The 22,915-nt window shown below is 41.6% G+C and overlaps 1 protein-coding gene across 4 annotated transcripts in view; it reads left to right on the top strand.

Moving 5' to 3' along the window:
- Window positions 1-22,915, top strand: part of LOC126088561 (aryl hydrocarbon receptor nuclear translocator homolog) — a 541,269-nt gene that overhangs the window by 471,013 nt on the left and 47,341 nt on the right. For all 4 annotated transcript variants that reach the window (XM_049906748.1, XM_049906747.1, XM_049906745.1 and 1 more), the window contains 5 exons: window positions 13,010-13,182; window positions 16,669-16,816; window positions 17,311-17,505; window positions 18,455-18,583; window positions 20,593-20,751. In XM_049906748.1, the coding sequence (XP_049762705.1) occupies window positions 13,010-13,182; window positions 16,669-16,816; window positions 17,311-17,505; window positions 18,455-18,583; window positions 20,593-20,751 (804 nt within the window). The remainder of the gene's footprint in view (window positions 1-13,009; window positions 13,183-16,668; window positions 16,817-17,310; window positions 17,506-18,454; window positions 18,584-20,592; window positions 20,752-22,915) is intronic.

Consider the following 22,915-nt stretch of genomic DNA (forward strand, 5'->3'; position numbering starts at 1 on the left):
TATGAACGTTTCCGACATTGTTAAATCATTGCTGACAATCTGCATGCGTTAAAGAGTGATGCCGGCCGGTGTGGCCGAGCGGTTCTAGGTGCGTTGGTCTGGAATCGCGTGACCGCTACGGTCGCAGGTTTGAATCCTGCCTCGGGCATGAATATGTGTGATGTTCTTAGTTAGGTGTAAGTAGTGCTAAGTTCTAGGGGACTGATGACCTCAGATGTTAAGTCCCATAGTGCTCAGAGCCATTTGAACCATTTAAAGAGTGATGAAAGGTAGAAAGGAAGATTATGGTGTAACATCCAGTCGGCAACGAGTTCATTACAGACGGAGCGCGAGCTCTTAACTGATTCAAGGACAGGGAAGGGAATCGGCCACGTCCTTTCGAAGGAATCATCACGGCATTTGCTGTAGCGATTTAGGGAAATCACGGAACATTTAAATTTGGATGGCAGAACGCGGGTTTGAACCATCGTCCTCTCGAATTGCGCCACCTCTGTCTATTTCAAGGCTGAAGTCTTCCCCAAAGGCCATTGCAGTTCGTACTAGGACAACTTCTTATTGTTGAAATTTGGCAGCTTGGCTCAGCCATTTCATGTTTTAGTAGTCACATACGTCGTAATAAGTGTTCTTCTCGCCTTGGTGTTATATTTTGTTTGTACAATTTGTATTCATCTCAGGTACACGAATGCACACTTGTAGTCATTATTTTATATAACTGCGGAGGATATACCCATTAACGGCGCAGAAGTCATATTAAGCCCGATACGGCTCTAGAACTTGTGATTATCGCACTACTAGACAACGAAACGGCAGAATGCGGTTACGTGGTGATGAATTCCTATCGGAAATAGCTGGATATCACTGACCATCAAGTCATAGATCACGAAAAACGTCCTCGTAATGCATGTGAACTGCGCCGACAAGGTTAAGAATTTGTGCAGCGAAGTTTTGGTGTAATAAATCCATAGATTTCAGTGGCTCGTTACAGAGCAATTGCCATTCTTGCCCTTTGTTCTCCGGCCATTTGACGATCAAGTGTGTGCCTGGGAGCAACGAAGGAAGCTCTGTGACGCATTTTGCTCCCGAAGGAAAGGTTTGGGGCTTATTCCTCTGCTTAGGACGAATGAAACATGTATGAACTAGTGTGATGTTTTATTGTTCGCATTATCCCGCTCTCTGAAATAGGAATGTGAAGGAATTAGGACAAGGCATCCCTGGTAATACGACACTTGACTTGTTGCTAAAATGCGAGAACATACGTACGTTATGTTTTCGTATTATGAAAGACGAAGCGATGTTTACGAGTGGCGGCACGTTCAGTAGTCGGTACAGCGAAATGTGGAATGACGCAAACTGGCGTGCTCCCGTGTGTCGAGCGCTTCAACTGAAATTTTTGTCAAATGGTTGGATTGATGTGGAAAAATTACCGTCCTTCACTCTGAACAGATGCTTCATTAAACTTTAGATGAACGCATCCTCTCGCACTTCTTGTAGGGTGCAACGCTGGTAATTACACTACTGGCAATTAAAATTGCTATACCACGAAGATGACGTGCTACAGATGCGAAATTTAACCGACAGGAAGAAGATGTTGTTATATGCAAATGATTGGCCTTTCAGAGCATTCACACAAGGTTGGCGCCGGTGGCGACACCTACAACGTGCTGACATGAGGAAAGTTTCCAACCGATTTCTCATACACAAACAGCAGTTGACCGGCGTTGCCTGGTGAAACGTTGTTGTGATGCCTCGTGTAAGGAGGAGAAATGCGTACCATCACGTTTCCTACTTTGATAAAGGTCGGATTGTAGCTTATCGCGATTGAAGTTTATCGTATCGCGACACTGCTGCTCGCGTTTTTCGAAATCCAATGAGTGTTAGCATAATATGGAATCGGTGGGTTCAGGAAGGGAATACGGAACGCCGTGCTGGATCCCAACGGCCTCGTGTCACTAGCAGTAGAGATGACAGGCATCTTATCTGCATGGCTGTAATGGATCGTGCAGCCCCGTCTCGATCCCTGAGTCAGCAGATGGGGACGTTTGCAAGACAACAGCCATCTGCACGACCAGTTCGACGACGTTTGCAGCAGCATGGTTCAAATGGCTCTGAGCACTATGGGACTTAACATCTGAGGTCATCAGTCCCCTAGAACTTAGAACTACTTAAACGTAACTAACCTAAGGACATCACACACATCCATGCCCGAGGCAGGATTCGAACCCGCGACCGTAACGGTCGCGCGGTTCCAGACTGAAGCGCCTAGAACCGCTCGGCCACACCGGCCGGCTGCAGCAGCATGGACTATCAGCTCGGAGACCATGGCTGCGGTTACCCTTGACGCTGCATCACAGATAGGAGCGCCTGCGATGGTGTACTCAACGACGAACCTGGGTGCACGAATGGCAGAACGTCATTTTTTCGGGTGAATCCAGGTTCTGTTTACATCATGATGATGGTCGCATCCGTGTTTGGTGACATCGCGGTGAACGCACATTGGAAGCGTCTATTCGTCATCGCCATACTGGCGTATCATCCGGCGTGATGGTATGGGGTGCAGTCACATGACAATGCAGACACGTCTCGGTCACCTCTTGTTCGCATTGAAGGCACTGTGAACAGTGGACGATACATTTCAGATGTGTTACGACCCGTGGCTCTACCCTTCATTCGATCCCTGCGAAACCCTGTATTGCCCTGGCCAGCACATTCTCCAGATCTCTCACCAATGGAAACGCCTGGTCAATGGTGGCCGAGCAACTGGCTCGTCAGAATACGCCAGTCACTACTCTTGATGAACTGTGGTATCGTGTTGAAGCTGCATGGGCAGCTATACCTGTACACGCCATCCAAGCTCTGTTTGACTCAATGCCCAGGCGTATCAAGGTCGTTATTACGGCCATATGTGGTTGTGGGTACTGATTTCTCAAGATCTATGCACCCAAATTGGGTGAAAATGTAATCACATGTCAGTTCTAGTATAATCAATGAATACCCGTTTATCATCTGCATTTCTTCTTGGTGTAGCAATGTTAATGGCCAGTAGTGTAGTAACCGTAGTCAGTTCCAACTTGAGTGGACGTCGATACCCGTCATTCATAGCTTAAGCGTTCGCTTTGAGCTACGGTGTGGGTAATGAAGGAATGATCGAGATGTTCCTATTCGGTATGCATCTCTGTCACCAGATACGACGCTAATTCACTTCTTCTCGTGGGACATTGTCAGGAGCGTAGATTACAAGGCTCCAGTCGCTACGAGTTGTGATGTGACTGTTAGGATTGTCGCACTCGTCAAAGCTTACGACAGTTTCCATCCTCAGGCGTGAAAGCGTTGCTGTTTCGATAAGTGGAGTTTCTAAATTCGAGCCATGCTGTGTGTGTGTGTGTAAGTAAACAGAGCGTTGATGAAATGGTTGAAAGAGCAATAAGGAAAGGTATCCCGTAGGTAGAGCGTGTGGGGCAGTCAGTCATGTGATGCTGTACAATCCGTTGGTATACTGGTGAATGACCTTCGCGCAGTTACTTTAAACAAACATTTTTGTCTAATAATAGAACTCATATTGTGCTGAACTGTGACAAAACATAACAGTCAGTGCATGTGATGTTGCAGTTATCAGAATTAAGGAGTAGTTTGATTGATCTACGAGGGCGCGCTGAAAAGTAATGCATTCCAATTTTTTATGTGAAGACTCTTAAAGTATTTTAAATAAAACAAGTGTTTTTAACATTCTACATCTTTATTCCTCTTGTCTACGTATTTGGAGCCCTCTGCCGCCAGAGGGCTCAGAATTGCAGCGTGTAACACGGCGGTGTGTAACGTAACTATGTCGGTGCGTGAGCGACAGCCTGTTGTAATAGTGTTTCGAATTCGAAGAGTTCGTCCTTCAGCATGACAATACCAGACGACACACGAACGCTGCGACATCTGCAACAATCCGACACCTTGGGTTGACTGTCATCGATTATCTTCCATACAGTCCCTATTTAGTCCAATCCGATTTTCATTTGTTTCCAAAACTTAAGAGAACGCCTCCGAGAACTTCACTTTGATAGTGATGGAGGGCTGCAAGCAGAGGTGATGTTACGGTTCCGTCAACAAAGTCATTGTACTCTGACGGTGTCAACAAACTGATCTCTCGTTGGGAGATATGTATTCGTCACCAAGGTGACTATTTTGAGAAATAAATATGTAGACCGGAAGAATCAAGATGTAGAATGTAAGAGTTTTCACCTTAAAAATTCGCAGGCATTACTTTTCAGCACGACCCCTCGTATTTGTAGTATCCAAATCCTTCTTTTACGGTTCAAGGGACACTGCGTACATAACAAGTCAGCGTCATAATACTCCACGGAAGGAAACCAGATTAGGGTTTAATGTCCCGTCGACGACGAGATCGTTAAGAGACGGATCAGATTATTCGGTAACGAGCCATTGTAGAATATCGACTCCTTGTATTGAGGGGATAGTTCTCTTTGAACGCATGAAAAACAGGTGATCTTCATGATTCCTTAAAATAAAAAGTAATCCTAAATAGGATTGTATAGTTTTATTCCTTACACTTTTGTCTGTAAAAAGTCATTTTTGTATTCACATCGGACGCCCCCCTGTAGTCGCTGCACCAAGTGGAAGAACTCCTTGCAGCCGGAACATTGGTCATCCGCGGGAATTCCCGAATTTCTCCTGTTGGACCTGTAACAGAATAATTTTGTGTAAGTCATTTTGAAAATTTTTCTGTCAACATACACAGGATAATTGAAAAATATTAAGCTCTAGCAAAATGGTGACGTGTTGAAATAAATGTCATGTTTTTCCACCAACCTTTCGAGACAAAAACGGGCACCGAAAATAGACTTTTGCAGATACGCAAACCGCTACGTACGCTGGTAGAGAATTCAGTGTAGAGTGCCGGCGCCAAATTCCGATCAGAATCGTTTGGACCATTGTAAGTTATATTTTCCGCCAGTTTGAGAAATACGATATCGAAAAATGCGCGGCTAAAGTTTTGGATTACATTTTTTGTAGTTAGGTTAAACACGCTTCTAGTCAGCGATCCCAAGACGGTACAGCAATCGTTTCATATCCAAAAGAGGGTTCTCCTCCATCATCTTGGTGGCCATGGTTGTCCTACGAGCCTCTTTTGCAACTACTGTCGTCTGCTTTTGTGCAGAAGTTCTAACAAGCTGGTCCGATCTCAAGTTCGAACAGTTTCATAATTACCTTAACGCCTGAACGCTAAAATAAAGTGGACGAATGGTTCAAATGGCTCTAAGCATTATGGGACTTAACATCTGAGGTCATCAGTCCCCTATAACTTAGAACTACTTAAACATAACTAACCTAAGGACATCACACACATCCATGCCCGAGGCAGGATTCGAACCTGCGACCGTAGCGGCCGCGTGGTTCCAGACTGTAGTGCCTAGAACCGCTCGACCACCCGGCCAGCTGAAGTAGACATCTCAGAGAATACTTTGAGAAAATAAAGAAAAGAAAACCAACATGTAAAATTATGTAGGTAGGGATAATACACATCCTGCATAATAATTTCTCAGCATATCCTGTCTACGCCTATCCACTACGAATTGCAGCTGTTTGGCGTCCTAAAGCTAAACAAACACGCTACACCGCCGTCTGTGTCTGATGCCCAAAAGTGTGCTGACAGTGGACCTGGAAATTGCCAGTGCGAATCACGGTGATCTCTGATGTAACAGCAGCACGACCGGAGAATGTGCCACCACAGAGTGTGCTTTTCATCGTTGGAAAAAGCCAAAAACCGCTAGGAACCATGTCTAATGAGTAAGGAACGTGAGAAACCACATCAAAGTTGATTACAAGAAGAAACTCTAGCGTCGTGTTCGGCCAGTGCTGCTATGCATTGTATTGGCGGAAGAGCGCATGTGCGGTCTTTTCCGGCCTTTTCTCGCATTTCTTCCAATATCTTGGTAGCTCGCACTTACCACCTTTGGAAAGTAATAACGTAATAAGGATTACGCCATCGCTGTCTCAAAGCTGCCCACTAGCTTTTTTTTTTTTTTTTCAGAGTTGACCCTTACTCAATATTTTTTATTTTATTTTTTTCCGATGAACTTCTGTGCTTCCACCGAGCTGTCTGGCGATTCGCTTCAGGATTGAAAAACTGTATCCACATCTCATCCATTTTCACAGTTGTTGAAAAGGAAGTCCTGTTCCTGATTACGTGACAACATCGCCTGGTAAAATGCCACGCGCACAGGCTTGAAGTCGCCCATCAGCATTTGTGGTAACCCATCTCCCGAGGAAGCTTCCCAAATTTTCAGTTCATCGTGCTGGACTGTGTGCACAAATTCCATGGAAGCGCCCGCCACGGAGGCGATATCTTTCACGCTCAGTCGACGATCCTCCAAAACAACTATCTCCACCTGCGTGACATGTTGAGACCAAACCGTTGTGAGGCCGAAATTCTTTTGGTTCGTTGTCACACGACGTTCATCCTTCTTTGAACTGTCACACCTACGAACGCACGTTCTTCACATTCATTACGCCATCACTACACATCTCACATAACTGGCGAAGAATTTGGATGGGTGTCACACAACGCAAGTGGAGAAACGAACGATTAATCGCTGTTCATGTAGTGGAACCATAATCATTTCTGATATTAGAATATCGTCTCACTCTTACCGTTGCCGTTAGTTCTTTGTAGCTACCATCTGTGCCACGCATACCCAAAGATTGGCCGCTTGTTTTAAGGCAGATCGCAAGTTACTGTCGTGTGACGGTCATAATAAAGAAAATGGAAGAGCTTGGAACTCGAACGCTCGTTATACATTTCTGTTGTGCCGTTAAGTGGGGACTGACGAGTGCACACGGGCAGGGACAGCCGTAGATGCACAGCACATGCGCCTGTGCTATCTAAATGCACAAATGGTCTGGAATGGCTAAGGCGGGCGACGTCTGGGCGCGCTACCTGTTGTGCCGCTACAAGGTCGCGCTCTCGCGATTTTTGTAGCGATCGATAGGTCGCGGGCGGCGAGGAGCCACGCACGCGAGCCCCACGCTGCGACTGTGCGGATTCCACTCTAACACTGTCCCGCCGCCCTGCACTCTGCCGACAACGTGTTGACTTTAAAGCGCCTTCTTAAGTTAATGGGCACTGTGTGGTGGGACGCATATTCACTCTCGATGTGTTTGGAAATCCATACTTTCGTGAAATTCAACTCACTTCCTGCATGCATGCATGCTATCTATCAGATTTTAACTTAATTTCACCAAAATGTATTAGTTTAATATTTACTTAACACATTATAGTTACAGTGACAGTCTTCCATATAAGCTTTGCTTTTTGAATTTGACGTATTCGCCACATATATAGTCTGCATCACACTGTAAATCTAGTGTTTCGTTCCCAAATTACGTAGTAACGGTATCTAAGTTTTATGGCCGAGCAACTCCAGCAAAACGAAAACAGTTTAGATAACATTTTCACGCGAGAAGAACTTGGAGGTAACCAGTGTTATTCAATAATTGCCATCATCAGTACAACTCTCAGCTGAGGCACATTAATTTAACTTGTTGGAGCAACATTGTGAAGTGACGTGGAGTGGAATGAATGTACAAGATCTGCCATAGAAGGGCAAATAAACGGTGAATAAGGGTCTTCTACTACATATTGCTAATTACTTTTGACAGTTTGGAGACCCACCATGCCAAACTTCAAGAAGAGAAACAGAGAATTTAACCTGGCCAGTATAAAGTGTAGTCTGTACCTCTGTCTTAAGCTTGTGTATGAAATGTAACAAAAGTAACGTTCAGTGGCAATGACATTACAATTTCCTCCGTGTTCATTTTGTGAATTGTACATTGATGTTAAGTGGCTAGTAATGAGAGCCCAGTGTACAGTGAATACAGAGTCCTTCCTTTCCGGTGCCCTTCGTTCAACCAATGTCGGGTCGTAACTGGTATGATACGTCCCTCTGATTTTGAGGGAACCAGCAGTACCCGTATAAAGGCTATTACTGTGATGGGGTCGCCACTCTCAAAGGCATTTTAATGTTACTGCCAGCCCCATCGTCGGTTAAATGTCCAGGCGTAATGTTGCAAAGCGACATGAAATGAAAACAATACACGACGTCTGTTGTAGGGAAGGTGCGTGGTTGACTATTGTTTACGGGAAGAATTCTAGAAAAGTGTAGCTCCTCTGTAAAGGGTACTACGCACAGAACGCTTGGGCGACATGTTCTTGAGTACTGCTCACGTGTTTGGGATTCCCACCAGGTCGTATTAAAAGAAGATATCGAAGCAATTCAGTGGCGTGCTGCTAAATTTGTTACCAGAAGGTTCGATCAACACGCATTGATTTGATTTAAGCAGGGAGACAAAAGAAAGTAGTGCGAGATCCTTTAACAGGTCTTCGTTAGACACTGTTTCTTCAGATGTTAGTGTCCCAAATATTTTGTGTCCTTTGGCCTCCAGTGCTTCGCATTGGAAGATCAAATGTGGTACTGTTAATCCCACACATCTCTTAGTCTGTACTTCAGGGCATTTTTCTCTAGTGTCATGGAGTGCACGTTTTTCCTGAAGTTCTCATGGCCAGTATAATGAGCGTCCTGTTCAAGCCCACAATTGTAGAACTTCTTTTTAAACATAGTTTCATCATCATTAGCCTACTATGTTTTTGTTTTCGGATTGTAGACCAATATTCTATGTGCTGCCTACCGATCCAAGTACGTAGTTCAAATTTTACCATCACCATGTTGGTGATTAAAACAGATCCCTGTCCAACAAATGAAGTCCTCGCCCATGCCCTAGCCTCTTTATCAGCTTGTTCATTATCGCCAATTCCTAAGTGACCACGGACCCACAGGATGTTTACCGTGTTGCTTTCCCCTAACTTCACCAAAGATTCGTGGCATTCTGCGACACTCTTTAATCTCGTTGCTGGCTTTACAGACGTTTCAGAGCTACTCCGTTGTCCGACTTTCTAGCACATGCATAGATTCTTCTCCGCAGACAGTCTGTTAATGAATGGCTCCGCCTGGAATAACGCTGCCAGCTTCTCTCGTCTAGCTTGTATCCTTTATACTGCTGTCCCAGCACCTTTGTCTGTGTTCGAGCCGTCGGTAAAACAGACTGTGTCCCCCTCGGTTCCTTACTCACAAAATCTATATTGAAAGGCTTTTTGAAGCAGCTGGAAACTACCTGACATTTCCACGACTGGTTATGTTATTAGTGTGGGATTCTGGATGTCTTAAACGTTCCCAGTTTTAAACCTGTGTACCCCTACTACTGTCTTCATTGTAACTCCCAAAGATGTGACGGGGACATGTCCAAGATGGTCTCCATCCCAGCAGTGAGTTTGCTACTAAGCCTGTTATGGCTGCGCCTTCCAGAGGTCCTTAGCTGCCCCCTTCTGCTCTACTTTATTCCACAATACTGTAGGCCCCATAAATCATCACAGGTCTTTTACAGAGGGGTATATGCAGTACATGATCCTGGAACTTGGACCCCAGTTTCTGCCAAAGACCCATCTAGTGTACGTGAGAGCACTCTTGGCTTGAAACTGAGGTCGAGTTAATTTCACTAGGTATTTCACTACCTCCTCGACTGGTAGAATTTCGTCAGATTTCTTAAGATTCCAGTATATGTGCTGGATACACCTTCCGTTAACATTACGAACAACAGTTTTCCTAGAACTAACCATGAGATCCTGTTTCTTACACCAGGTTTGCACAATGTTTAGAGTGCATTGTGCAGTTGTTCTAATGGTACTTGCAAATGTGCCAAGTATTACTGTGACTAAATTGTCTGCATATCCTTGGCAAAAGTAACCTGTAGTTAAATCTTTAAAGAGTTCATTCACCACTAGTTTCCACAGCAGCAAGGACAAAACCCCATCTTGCGGGCACCCATTGGTTGTGTCAGTCACCATTGTCACATCCGTCATAGTGACTTCTACTCTCGTCTGCTCAGCATGACCTTATGTCACCTATATACAGTGGTCTTAATGCCACACTCTTATGTAGCTCAACTATGGATTCGAATGTTTATAGCTAAAAGCCTCCTCACTGTCTAGGAAGACGCAGAGAGCACTTCACTGAAAGTGTAGAGCTTTTCCTATCCTTCGAACAAGTTGAAATGCTTTTTCGCATGATTTGCTTGGTTAATATGCGTGTACGTTTTCCTGTAGAGTAGGGTTGGCCAAGATTCGGCCCGTGGGCCGTGTCCGGGCACAAGTGTCAACGCGCTTAGCATCGCTTCACATCCCCTGCCGCCACACGGCGCTGTCTGAGCCCGATGAGGGTCAAGAGGGGAAAACGGCTAACGCGCAGCATTTAAATGGCAGCATAGTCGTACTGCATATGACGTGGTTTTATATTTCACATTTCTCAGCAACATAGATCACAAACAGAACAAGATTTCAATATTAATTAATAATTTATGGCACACTGAATACATAATACAATTTTTATCTGGTACAAACTGTCAGCACATGGACAGATGCAGACAATTTCAGAGTTTAGCACTCAAGTTTCCACGTAATCGTGACTTATTTAGTTTCATAATCGAAAATAGGTCTATCATAACAAATATTTCAATCGATATATTGTAGCACTTTTGCAGCCTCGTTATGGAGGCTGGAAAATAACCTGAGAAAAGCATTGTAGAGGTCCTGGACAGTTTTAACGTAAAATGATTTGTAATTAAAACTGGAATTACGTTGCAGATCAACCAGTTACATCTGCATATAGACAGGGGGCGCTTTCAACTGAAACGGCAAACGGTCTCAGAAACAGATGTAAGATCGACAGTGTCCTCAAAACCTTTATAAAACTATCGTTATAATTCTTCGAAGACCACAATGAATTCTTCAAACCTCGTGATTTCTTTAACGCCGGTGAGCTTAGGAACTGGATTGTCTTTGTAAGATTGTGTGCCTTCTACAACGCGATTTTCTTTTCAAATGTATCACTGTGAAATCAGAAAGAAGTTGTTACTGAGGGCAGTATGCAGCCAAATCCACTTAAAATGCGGTCTGCAATCGATTCCGGATGCCGTAATTTTCGTTTCCATGCCGCTCATAAATTTAACAATAGCGAGATTTAAATCGAAAACTCGTTCCAGGCATGCCGCTTGATTTAAGCAACGCATTTTGCAGTAATGTATGAAGTCTCCATACTCTTCGTTCATTTCCATTGAAAATCGTTGCACCTGAAAATGGGATAATGGGTGCGAGTCCACAAAGTGCTTCTTGATATACAGAACTTTGCTCTTTCATTGTCATCTAAAAGTTTAAATTCTTTCTGCATGGTACTATAAAGCAAATAAGCAGTACCTGTCGCTTGTTTGAATTGAGAATTCTCATCCCACTCCTGGCCGAGCGGTTCTAGGCGCTTCAGTCTGGAACCGCGCGACCGCTACGGCGCAGGTTCGAATCCTGCCTCGGGCATGGATAGGTTAGTTAGGTTTAAGTAGTTCTAAGTTCTAGGGGACTGATGACCTCAGAAGTTAAGTTCCATAGTGCTCAGAGCCATTTGAACCATTTTTTTGAAATGTCGCGAAGTTCCGGGTACTTCTGAAAGGAGTGAGCAAAGCCGAGTGACAGGCTGGGCCTTGGCTCGCACGCTGGCCACACATGCTGCTCGCATGAACTCTGGCGCGCCGTGGCCGGCCCTGCTGTGGGGGGAACTCAGGTAACCTCCTTTCCCTTAACGTACACATTAACCAGTTTTTGTAATGTCTTTAAAAGAAAGGAGGACAGACTGAATGGTCTCATATCCGTAGCCTTGTTATAATCAGTTCTCCCTGCCTTTGGAAAGGAAAAAGCCTTCACTGCCATCCATGCATTAGGGGAGATTCCTGTTGCTAGGTTAACCCGAAACAGATTGTATAGGATGAAATGATAATTAAATGGATACCCTAGCTGCAAACAGTCGTTGATATACTTCGTTGGGGACATGTTGAAAATGTGTGCCCCGACCGGGACTCGAACCCGGGATCTCCTGCTTACGTGGCAGACACTCTATCCATCTGAGCCGCCGAGGGCACAGAGGATAGTGCGCCTGCAGGGACTTATCCCTTGCACGCTCCCCATGAGACCCACATTCCAACTTGGCAGTTGGAAAGATGTGTCATGAACGGAGCCTCAGGAATACTGGGCAACCTCCCTGAGACACTAGCCTTATACCAGCATAGGGCTCTCTACTGGTGCTGGCCTGATGTATCCCCAATTCCCATGGGACCAAAATGGATAACAAATAAACTAATTTACCAACTGTCAGACTTGATGATACTTCGAATAACCAAACATCAGGTGTTGAACTGACAGGAGATTTTTTCACAATTGGATTACCCTAATCCAATTCATCTTCACTGTTGTGAAACACAACTCTTCTACTGAACAAATGCTCGTAGCTGTTAAGGTGTGCAGTTTAGAGCCCAGTTTACGAGACATTCTTTTCATGTTTTGGTACATACTACCTCCTCCTACAATATTGGGTCTCACTCCGTTTGTGAGTGGGATATAGATCTGAATAACTAGCAATACAAGGTACCCTGTGCCATGCACTGTATGGTGGCTTACAGAGCATTTCTGTTGATGTAAATAAAAGGCTTCCTTCTGTCCCTCTCTTTGAGCAATCAGTCACTTATTTTATGCTAGCTTTTTATTTTGTATGTTCCCCATATATTTTGTCTCCCTTTCCACACTTTGCCTTATTCCATCTCTCTGCACCAACATCATGTTTTAATCCAACTCACATTCAGGCTGTTACACAATATGGAGAAGTAGAATCTTTAATCATCCATTTGTTCCTCTTCTGCTATCTTTCAGCACTTTTAAATAGCATTACTTATTTTCAGAACTGAAATTACTGTTTGATTTGATTGAGTAAAGCCTTATACGATTCCTATAATAGAGCTTTTATTGTTGAAGTGTATAAGAGAGATGAAAGAAATCAAGTGATAGTAAGTTGACCTGTTACTTAAGTGATAATGCTAGATTTGCGTGGACTATATTACCATATTATTGTTTCAGGCACTGGCAATACGAGCACGGATGGGACATACAAACCATCATTCCTCACAGACCAAGAACTCAAGCACCTTATCCTGGAAGCTGCAGATGGTTTCCTTTTCGTTGTAACTTGTGATACTGGTCGTGTTATTTATGTCTCGGATTCAGTGGCTCCAGTGTTAAATCAACCACAGGTATGCATTTTTGTCTGTATGTGAAGAAATTTGTTTTGATTATTTTAATTAGGAGAGCTAGATTGGTTGCCAGTAATTCCTTTATGCATTTGTGTCAAAATAGTGCAATGTTCCATAATTGAGGATTATTTTTTCATTCTAAAAAGCCTGTTTTACTGATTTACTCCTAGTTTTAGTATTAAACTGATTATAATCTAATTTTTTGAATCCAAATGATTTTGATGACTTTTTGAGCTTAGTAGTACACTTAATACACACATGCTATTTTAGCACTTTATGTAGAGAGACAAATTTGGGAAGTTCATAAGACTGTCTCATCATGTCTTCATGTATAAAGATGAGACTTAAGTTCGGGAATTTATAAATTCACCATCAAACAGATGCATAATTTTTGGGTTCACCAAACTTGTAAAGTATACTAAGTTGTTATTACCTTGATTCTACTATAAGGCTGTGAAACTTGGACCCTGCCCCTCTGTGACACTTATCAAGTGCTGTGGCACATTGGTTAGCACATTGGACTCACATTCAGGAGGACAGTGATTCAAATCCATGCCCTGCCATGTAGATTTTGGTTTCCAGTGATTTCCCTAAATTGCTTAAGCCAATATTGGAATGGTTCCTTTGAAAATGACAGTGAGTTTCCTTCCCCAGTTTTTCACATTCCTAGCTTATGATCCTTCTCTAATGTCTTCATTGTCAACAAGACATTTAACTTTCATCTTTCTTTGTTCTTTGTGACACCTCCAGCAGAAACTTAGAATTTTGTTGGTAAGAGTGGTATAATAATATCAGTCCACATCAGGGAACATTGCCTAGAATAGTGCTTCTCAAACATTTTTGGTTCTTGATTTCTGTTGGTAAGAGTAATGTAATAGTATCAATCCACCTAGGGGAACTGTACCTAGAACTATGGAACTGTGGTTCCTAAACGTTTTAGGTTCTTATTATCGTCAATGTTGTTGTTGCTGTTGTCTTCAGTCCAGAGACTGGTTTGATGCAACTCTCCATGATACTCTATCCTGTGCATGCTTCTTCATCTCCGAGTAACTGCTACAACCCACACACATCCTTCTGAGTTTGCTTAATGTATTCATATATTGGTCTCCTTCTATGATTTTTACCCGCTATGATTCCCTCCAGTACTAAATTGGTGATCCCTTGATGCCTCAGAACGTGTCCTACCAACTGGTCCCTTCTTCTAGTTTGGTTGTGCCACAATTTCCTCTTCTGCCCAATTCTATTCAGTACCTCCTCATTAGTTACATGATCTAACCATATCTAATCTTCAGCATTCTTCTGTAGCACCACATTTCGAAGGCTCCTATTCTCTTCTTGTCTAAACTATTTATCATTCATGTTTCACTTCCATACGTGGCTACACTCCATACAAATACTTTCAGAAAAAACTTCCTGACACTTAAATCTATACCCTATATTAAATTTCTCCTCTTCAGAAACACTTTCCTTGCTAGAGCCAGTCTACATTTTATATACTCTCTACTTCGACCATTAGTTATTTTGCTCCCCAAATAGCAAAACTCATTTACTGCTTTAAGTGTCTCATTTCCTAATCTAATTCCCTCAGCATCACCTGATTTCATGCGATTACATTCCATTATTCTCATGTTGATTTTGTTGATGTTGATCTTGTATCCTCCTTTCAAGACACAGTCCATTCTGTTCAACTGCTCTTCCAGGTCCTTTGCTGTTCCTGACAGAATAAGAATGTCATCGGCAAATCTCAAAGTTTTTATTTCTTCTCCATGGATTTTAATTCCTATTCTAAATTTTTCTTTGTTTCCTTTGCTGCTTGCTCTGTATACTGATGGAATAATATTGGGGATAGGCTACAACCCTGTCTCATTCCCTTCTCAATGATTGCTTCCCTTTCATGCCCTTCTACTCTTATAACTGACGTATTGTTTCTGTACAATTGCAAATAGCCTTTCACTCCCTGTATTTTTACTCTTGCTACCTTCAGAATTTTAAAAGGAGTATTCCAGTCAACATTGTCAAAAGCTTTCTCTAAGTCTACAAACGCTAGAGACGTAGGTTTGCCTGTCCTTAATCTATCTGCTAAGATAAGTCGTAGGGTCAGTATTGCCTCACATGTTCCAACATTTCTACAGAATCTGAACTGATCTTCCCCGAGGTCAGCTTCTACCATCCATCTGTAAAGAAATCGTGTTAGTATTTTGCAGCCATGACTTATTAAATTGATAATTCGGTAATTTTCACACCTGTCAACATCTGCTGTCTTGAGGATTGGAATTATTATATTCTTCTCTAAGTCTTAGGGTATTTCACCTGTCTCATACATCTTGCTAACCAGATGGTAGAGTTTTGTCATGGCTGGTTCTCCCAGGGCTATTAGTAGCTCTATTGGAATGTTGTCTACTCCCGGGTACTTTTTTCGGCTTACGTCTTTCAATGATCTGTCAAACTCTTCATGCAGTATGATATCTCCCATCTCATCTTCATCTATGTCCTCTTCCATTTCCATAATATTTCCTTCACGTACATCGCCCTTGTATAGACCCTCTATATACTGCTTCTACCTTTCTGCTTGCCTGTCTTTGCTTAGGACTGGTTTTCCATCTGAGCTTTTGATATTCATACAGGTGGTTCTCTTTTCTTCAAAGGTCTCTTTAATTTTCCTGTAGGTAGTATCTATCTTATCCGTAGAGATATATGCCTTTGCCTCCTTACATTCGTCTTCCAGCCATCCTTGCTTAGCCATTTTGCACTTCCTGTCGATCTCATTTTTGAGACGTTTGTATTATTTTCACCCGCTTCATTTACTGCATTTTTATATTTTCTCCTTTCATCAATTAAATTCAATATCTCCTCTGTTACCCAAGGATTGGAAGATAGGAGACGAGGTACTGGCGGAATTGAAGCTGTGAGGATGGGTCATGAGTCGTGCTTGGGTAGCTTAGATGGTAGAGCACTTGCCCGCGAAAACCAAAGGTCCCAATTTCAAGTCTCAGTCCGGCACACAGTTTTGATCTGCCAGGAAGTTTATATGAGAGATTTATTTTAAAGTCACAAGCAATTAGTTGGGCAGATTTATTACCTTTTGTACTTCTACGTGCCAGCTAGTAACTATTATTTGCAATTAAATTTATAGCTGGTGTACACTAAAGTTTTAGACACATTTTATCACTGTATGCTCATCAGTTATTATTAGCTGCCCATCAGAATTGACTTATTTCTCAATGATTCCTTTGTATTACCATTTGATGCAAGTTAGTAAGAAAGAGAATCTTAGCTTAGAGTCATGATTTACACCATGGTGCGTGTTTTCATAATTTAATGTTCAGAAAATTATCACCTATAGTTAGAGATGATGATGGAATCCTAGTCCATGCACATTTTTTTAAGTTAGTGTATTAGGACTCTATGGTGAGATTGGATCTCTGTTGTAAAATGTATTACAGCTCTGTGAATATTAAACAGTGTATAAAAAAACTCTGTTTCCAGAATGAGTGGTTTGGTTCCTGCATCTATGACAACATTCATGCTGAGGATGTGGAGAAGGTCCGTGAACAGCTCTCAACACAAGAGCCTCAGAATACTGGCCGCATCCTTGATCTTAAGACTGGGACTGTCAAGAAAGAAGGTCATCAGTGTAAGTTTAATTAATACATTTATTGGTTGATCATGAAAGGAACTATTTCATTATATGTGAAAAGGCAGCAATAATGGGTATTCTGTGTGTAATTATTATCGAAGAAGATGATGCTTAAGTTCTGGAATTTATAAATTCACCATCAAAGAGGTGCGTAATTTTTGGGCTCATGTTTATCTGTGCATGCCTTGACAGTGTTAACACACTTTTAATTTTTGAGGTATGATTATATTTAAGTTTTCTGTTAAATTCAGACTGAAGCCAATGATCGGTTATTAATATTTGTCTATTAGAGAATGTAGCAGTTTCTGTTTAGATGCTATAGCTAACTGTATCTTTATGTATCAGCATTGTCATAGCAGTGAAAGTCCCTGGCTTTGATGGTTCACTTCTACTGTTAAGCAGATTCAGATAATTATTTTGTTTCGTATGTCAAATTTTTTGGCATAATTTCTAGAAGTTTATTGAGGACTTGTGTTTCTCCTTGTTAACAGCTTCCATGAGGTTGTGTATGGGGTCACGAAGGGGTTTCATCTGCCGCATGAAGGTGGGAAATATAGCAGCAGAGAACATGGCAGTTGGACATCTCAATAGGCTAAAACAACGTAACAGCCTTGGTCCCTCCCGTGATGGCCAAAACTACGCTGTTGTGCATTGCACAGGTTACATTAAGAATTGGCCGCCAACAGGTAAGAAACATACTTCAGCAACAACTATATAAATACACATTCATGAAGTATTTTCAGTTATTCGTGGACTGTTATGGCACCTTTTTGAAAACTGCATTTAATTCTGCTCTTAAAGTATATATTGTATTCCTGCACCAGATGATTAAAAATATAATGCACAAAGCTATGTGGTAGCATTTAATATCTATTATTGTGTATTTATCTCATATCTAAATGTGCATCCCCCTCCCTCTCTCTCCTAGTTAAGTGGCACAGTGTCAGTGAGCTTATATTCAGGAGGTCAACAGTTCAAATCCACGCCCAATCATCCAGTTTTAGGTTTTCTATGACTTCCCTAAATCTATTAAGCAAATGCTGGGATGATTACTTTGAAGGGGTAATGCCAATTTCCTTCTCCAGTCCAAGCTTGCACTCCGTCTCTAATGCAGACAGCACAAAAAATCCTAAAGTAGCTTCCTTCCTTCTATCCCCCCCGTTCTTCCCTCTCTCCCTCCTTCACCTCCCTCCCCCCCCTCCCCCCCCCCCCTCTCTCTCTCTCTCTCTGTGTGTGTGTGTGTGTGTGTGTGTGTGTGTGTGTGTGTGTGTGAGAGAGAGAGAGAGAGAGAGAGAGAGAGAGAGAGAGAGAGAGAGAGAGAGTCTACCTATTCTCTCTTTTAGTCTTACAATGCTTAATAAATAGCATCGCAGGAAATTACTATCTTATATTTCCTGTAGAGAATAATAAAATGGCTGTAAATTTATGACAACACAGGAAAGAAAGAGAAAAATGCATGGAAATAAACTACATCAAATATGTAATGAAGCTGTAGTAGTAATGAATTAGTAATGTGAACAGTATATTATTGCTGTACTGTACTCATTATAGGTAATTCCATGACTTTCTTTGCTCACCTTGTAAAGAACAGATATTATGTTAATAATGCTAAAATTCTCTGTTGTCATCCATCAGGTGTACAAATGGACCGAGGTGGTGAAGAGGATGGGCATGGTTCTCATTGCTGTTTGGTGGCTATTGGCAGGCTGCAGGTTACTTCCACTCCCAACACGAGTGATCTTACTGGTTCCAATAGCAATGCAGGTATGCCAATTTTTGCTGAACACTGATATTTTTTAAGTTCATTGTAGACAGATTCAGTGATCAGACACAGTTTTTTAAAACAGTGTTGTGTATAAAAAGTGAAAAATTAAACTGTATTCATTGCCTTGTTGCAAATCACATGTATGTTTGTGACTTAAGGTGACAGCTCCTTTCACCTGCTTCCATGGAGTTGCTGTAACTAAATTTTTTTCATTCTGAAAACTTTTTGTTTCTGTTACTTTCTATCAATTTCATTGTATATCCCATCACACAAACTACTTCTACTTTGAGGAACACACACATAGAACCACCATGGGTCTCATGCAGTTGCCTTCAATCTGTATTTATGAATGAGTGGCCCAGAAGGAAATCTTTCTGTAATCCCAAATGTCAATGTATTTGTGTGATGCAGATGAATTAATCTCATCTGTATAATTTGGACCTCTTCAGAAATTACTTTATTTTCATTCTTCCCAAAGCCAAATGCATTCTCCCAAACTTATTTGATGTAGTCCTTTGCTGTTTAATAAGTCACTTTCTTTTCATGTCATCAAAGGACCTAGAATTTCTGATCACTGCTCAGAATTAAAATAAACTGTTCCATTTAACTTGCGAGTGGTATCACTTCATGCATATGTTATGGGTTGGAATTCGCCCTTCCTCACTTTGCCACTTTGTCTCAGGATCACACTAAAAAATCCAGGATTCATCACCTATGATCAGTTGACTGAACCATTTGTGGTCATTGGCAATCCTCTTGAGAAGATCAATGCACACATTTCTTTAATTGACCTTCAGCTTAGTTGTTAGGTTTTACAGCAGCATTTTGGCGCAAACCTTTCCCATGTGCAAAACGTTGATCAGAATTTGATATACGGTGAAAGTGTTTAACAGGTCACCCACTTTCCTTATTGTTAAATATTGGTCTGGTGTCACAAGAGAACACACACATTCGACAGTTTTATCAGTTTTTGAAGTTGAAGGTGTCTCTGAGTGAGATTCATCTTCGACTTGTTCTCGGCTTTCCAAAAATGATTTGTGCCAGCGAAAAACTTTTGTTCTTGATAATAAGTGTTCCCCATAGGATCGTTTCAACTTTTCAAATGTCACACTTACCAGTTCCACAAGTTTAACACAAAACTTGCTGGTATAACATTGCTCTGAATTCTGCAGTTTCGCTTTCGTAACACCTAACAAAAATACAGCTTCACTGATTGTGCTGTCAGAAGTCACATGATGGCTGTATTGAGCTGAAACTGAGACTGAACATCGGGAATGGATGATCACACTGCTGTACACAAGTAGACCAATATAGCATTGCCACATCATTTGCAGTGTTGTCAGTCTCTCTACTTTTCTCACACACCTTATAATTATATCTAAAAACAAAGATGGTGTAACTTACCAAACAAAAGTGCTGGTATGTTGATAGACACACAAACAAACACAAACATACACACAAAATTCAAGCTTTCGCAACCAACGGTTGCTTCATCAGGAAAGAGGGAAGGAGAGGGAAAGACGAAAGGATGTGGGTTTTAAGGGAGAGGGTAAGGAGTCATTCCAATCCGGGAGCAGAAAGACTTACCTTAGGGGGAAAAAAGGACAGGTATACACTCGCACACACGTACCAGGTACGTGCGGATGGATATGTGTGTGTGTGTGCGAGTGTATACCTGTCCTTTTTTCCCCCTAAGGTAAGTCTTTCCGCTCCCGGGATTGGAATGACTCCTTACCCTCTCCCTTAAAACCCACATCCTTTCGTCTTTCCCTCTCCTTCCTTGGTTGCGAAAGCTTGAATTTTGTGTGTGTGTTTGTGTTTGTTTGTGTGTCTATCAACATACCAGCGCTTTCGTTTGGTAAGTTACATCATCTTTGTTTTTAGATATATTTTTCCCACGTGGAATGTTTCCCTCTATTATATTCATAACACCTTATAATTAAGTATACATTAATCTTGAACACTACATTTATTGCAAATCTTTTTATTTTTGAATGTTGTTTTTCAGAGTTCATTTCTCGACATTCTGCGGAGGGAAAATTCACGTTCGTCGACCAGCGGGTAATGGGATTGTTGGGGTATGCACCACCAGAACTTTTAGGAAAGTCATGTTTTGAGTTTTTTCATCCAGAAGACCAAACACACATGAAGGAAAGCTTTGAACAAGGTGAGCTTCACATACTTGATTGATCATAACCTTTAAGAATATAATGTTCTGTCTAACACAAATTGTTATCAGATAATGTAAGGAAATGTTACAGAAAATGTCAACCTTATTTTCCTCTTTACAGGAGCTTGAAAGCAGTTACAATTGTAGTTACTGGTGCCCCAAATAAACAACACATTATTGTGGGTCCCAATGCCCAATGTATTTAGAGAATGGTATTTTGGTTTTTCTATTCCTGTAAGTTCTGTTTCTGGAGGTAGTACTTGGAGGAAAGTAGCTATCCTTGCAGTTAGTCACACAGATTTTGGTGGCCTCGAAGCTTTTGCAAACAGCAGTATATACACACAAAATGAATGAAAAATGAATGAATCTACCAAGAACTGGGGAGAGCCGTTATTGATATCTTATTGAGGATTGATGGAACCAACCACTGTAGACCGCAATGTCCCCATTCATACATTTATGTCGTACAATGTTTGATGCTTAATGAATTGCTTTATCAGAACAAAAACGGACATACCCACACTGATGACAACATGATTAGTCAAAGACTGCTGTCCTCTTGACTGAGTGTATTGCAAGTGACACAAAGAGTCACAGAATGTTAAATAATAGTATTAACTGGAGACTTGAGGGCTGTGCAGGCATGTGACCAGTGTGCTGACTGGTCCTGTTGACTCCAGGTATTCAGATCTGGGCTGAGACCACCATGGGCATAGCTGTTCATGTGTGTAGCCAAACTCTGCCAGCAAGTTCCTGGAAAGGATGAGGCAGTGACAAAAGTTGTTTTGCTGAAGCGATGTTACTCCCTGTCCCATGTTTTAATGTTTAGTGATATAGGCTCCTCTCATTGTGGAGTGACCAGTAGACTGTCACATCCAAATTCCTACCAACGCCAGTCAGCTTAACTCAATGTTGCCCTTATAATACTTTCTTCAGAGAAGTCCTTGTTCTGTGTAGACTGTTTTTATTTTTGAAATAAACAATTTATTTGATGATTTTTTTTCACTATTAGCTAATTGCACCCATTTGAGCATTTTAAAACTGCCTGGAAGTGAATCAATGACAGAAGTTATAGCAGATTCCAGAATAGAAAAATAAGATCAGAAATATACATAAAAACTTTGTGCACACCGCCATCACAGTGAAAAACTGTAATCACATATCTTACATTCCATCTAAAGCTATCTCCATGTTTGCTTATAAACGTGATTATAATGGGCACAACTTGCATGTACATCACTAGTTAACACAGTTCAGATAAAAACCATAATGATATGAATTACATTTGGTATTACCTTCAGATGACATTAAAACTTACTTACACAGATGTGTAAAATGAAAAAAATGCATCACTTAACATGTCTTTGTCGATGTGCCAGCATCAGTCACACTGAATCTGTTGGCTCCCATTTAAAACAAAACTACACGTGATATTATCAACATCTGAAAATCAAATGGCATACATGTCAGCAAATTTAATTGTACGGTTGTGTCATCAGAGAAAAAAAATGTGTAAACAAAAGAAAATCGAACAATGGAAACTCCAGGCTGGAATGTCAACGATATTTGGAAAAGGATAGATCACTACTCACCGTAAAGATGATTTGTTGAGCTGCAGACAGTCACAACGAAAAGACTGTTAGCCATTAATAGCTTTTGACCAAAGCCTTCTTCAGTGATAAAAGCACACACACATTCACACAAGCAAGCACACCTCATGCACACATGACAGCTACCACCGGCAACTCCTATCAGATTCCGGTCAGAGCTGCCAGTGGTAGTGGTCATGCATGTGTGAGGTGTGCCAGCTTGTGTGTGTGTTTTCTGTGCTGAAGAAGACTTTGGCCAAAAGCTATTAACGTGTAACAGTATTTTCATAGTGCCTGTCTGTAACTGAATGGGCCATCTTTACAGTTAAACAAAAGAAATAAACACTTGATCAAGGGCTTTACTGCCTATGCCTAAACTAAAAGTTATGTAAAAAATCTTTCCATTCCATATGAGAGGGAGTAAAAAGTCAGCAAAGAAAAAAAGAAAAAAATTACATCTTTGAAACTAAGACAGTATTCTTAAAGTCTTTTGCCAGTTCAACAGGTGACTGCATGCTATGCTTGCACAGCCAGTGAGACCATTTCATATAATTGCTGCACATTATCTTGCA

Source organism: Schistocerca cancellata, chromosome 6 (genome assembly GCF_023864275.1).
Source record: "Schistocerca cancellata isolate TAMUIC-IGC-003103 chromosome 6, iqSchCanc2.1, whole genome shotgun sequence".
NCBI lineage: Eukaryota > Metazoa > Arthropoda > Insecta > Orthoptera > Acrididae > Schistocerca > Schistocerca cancellata.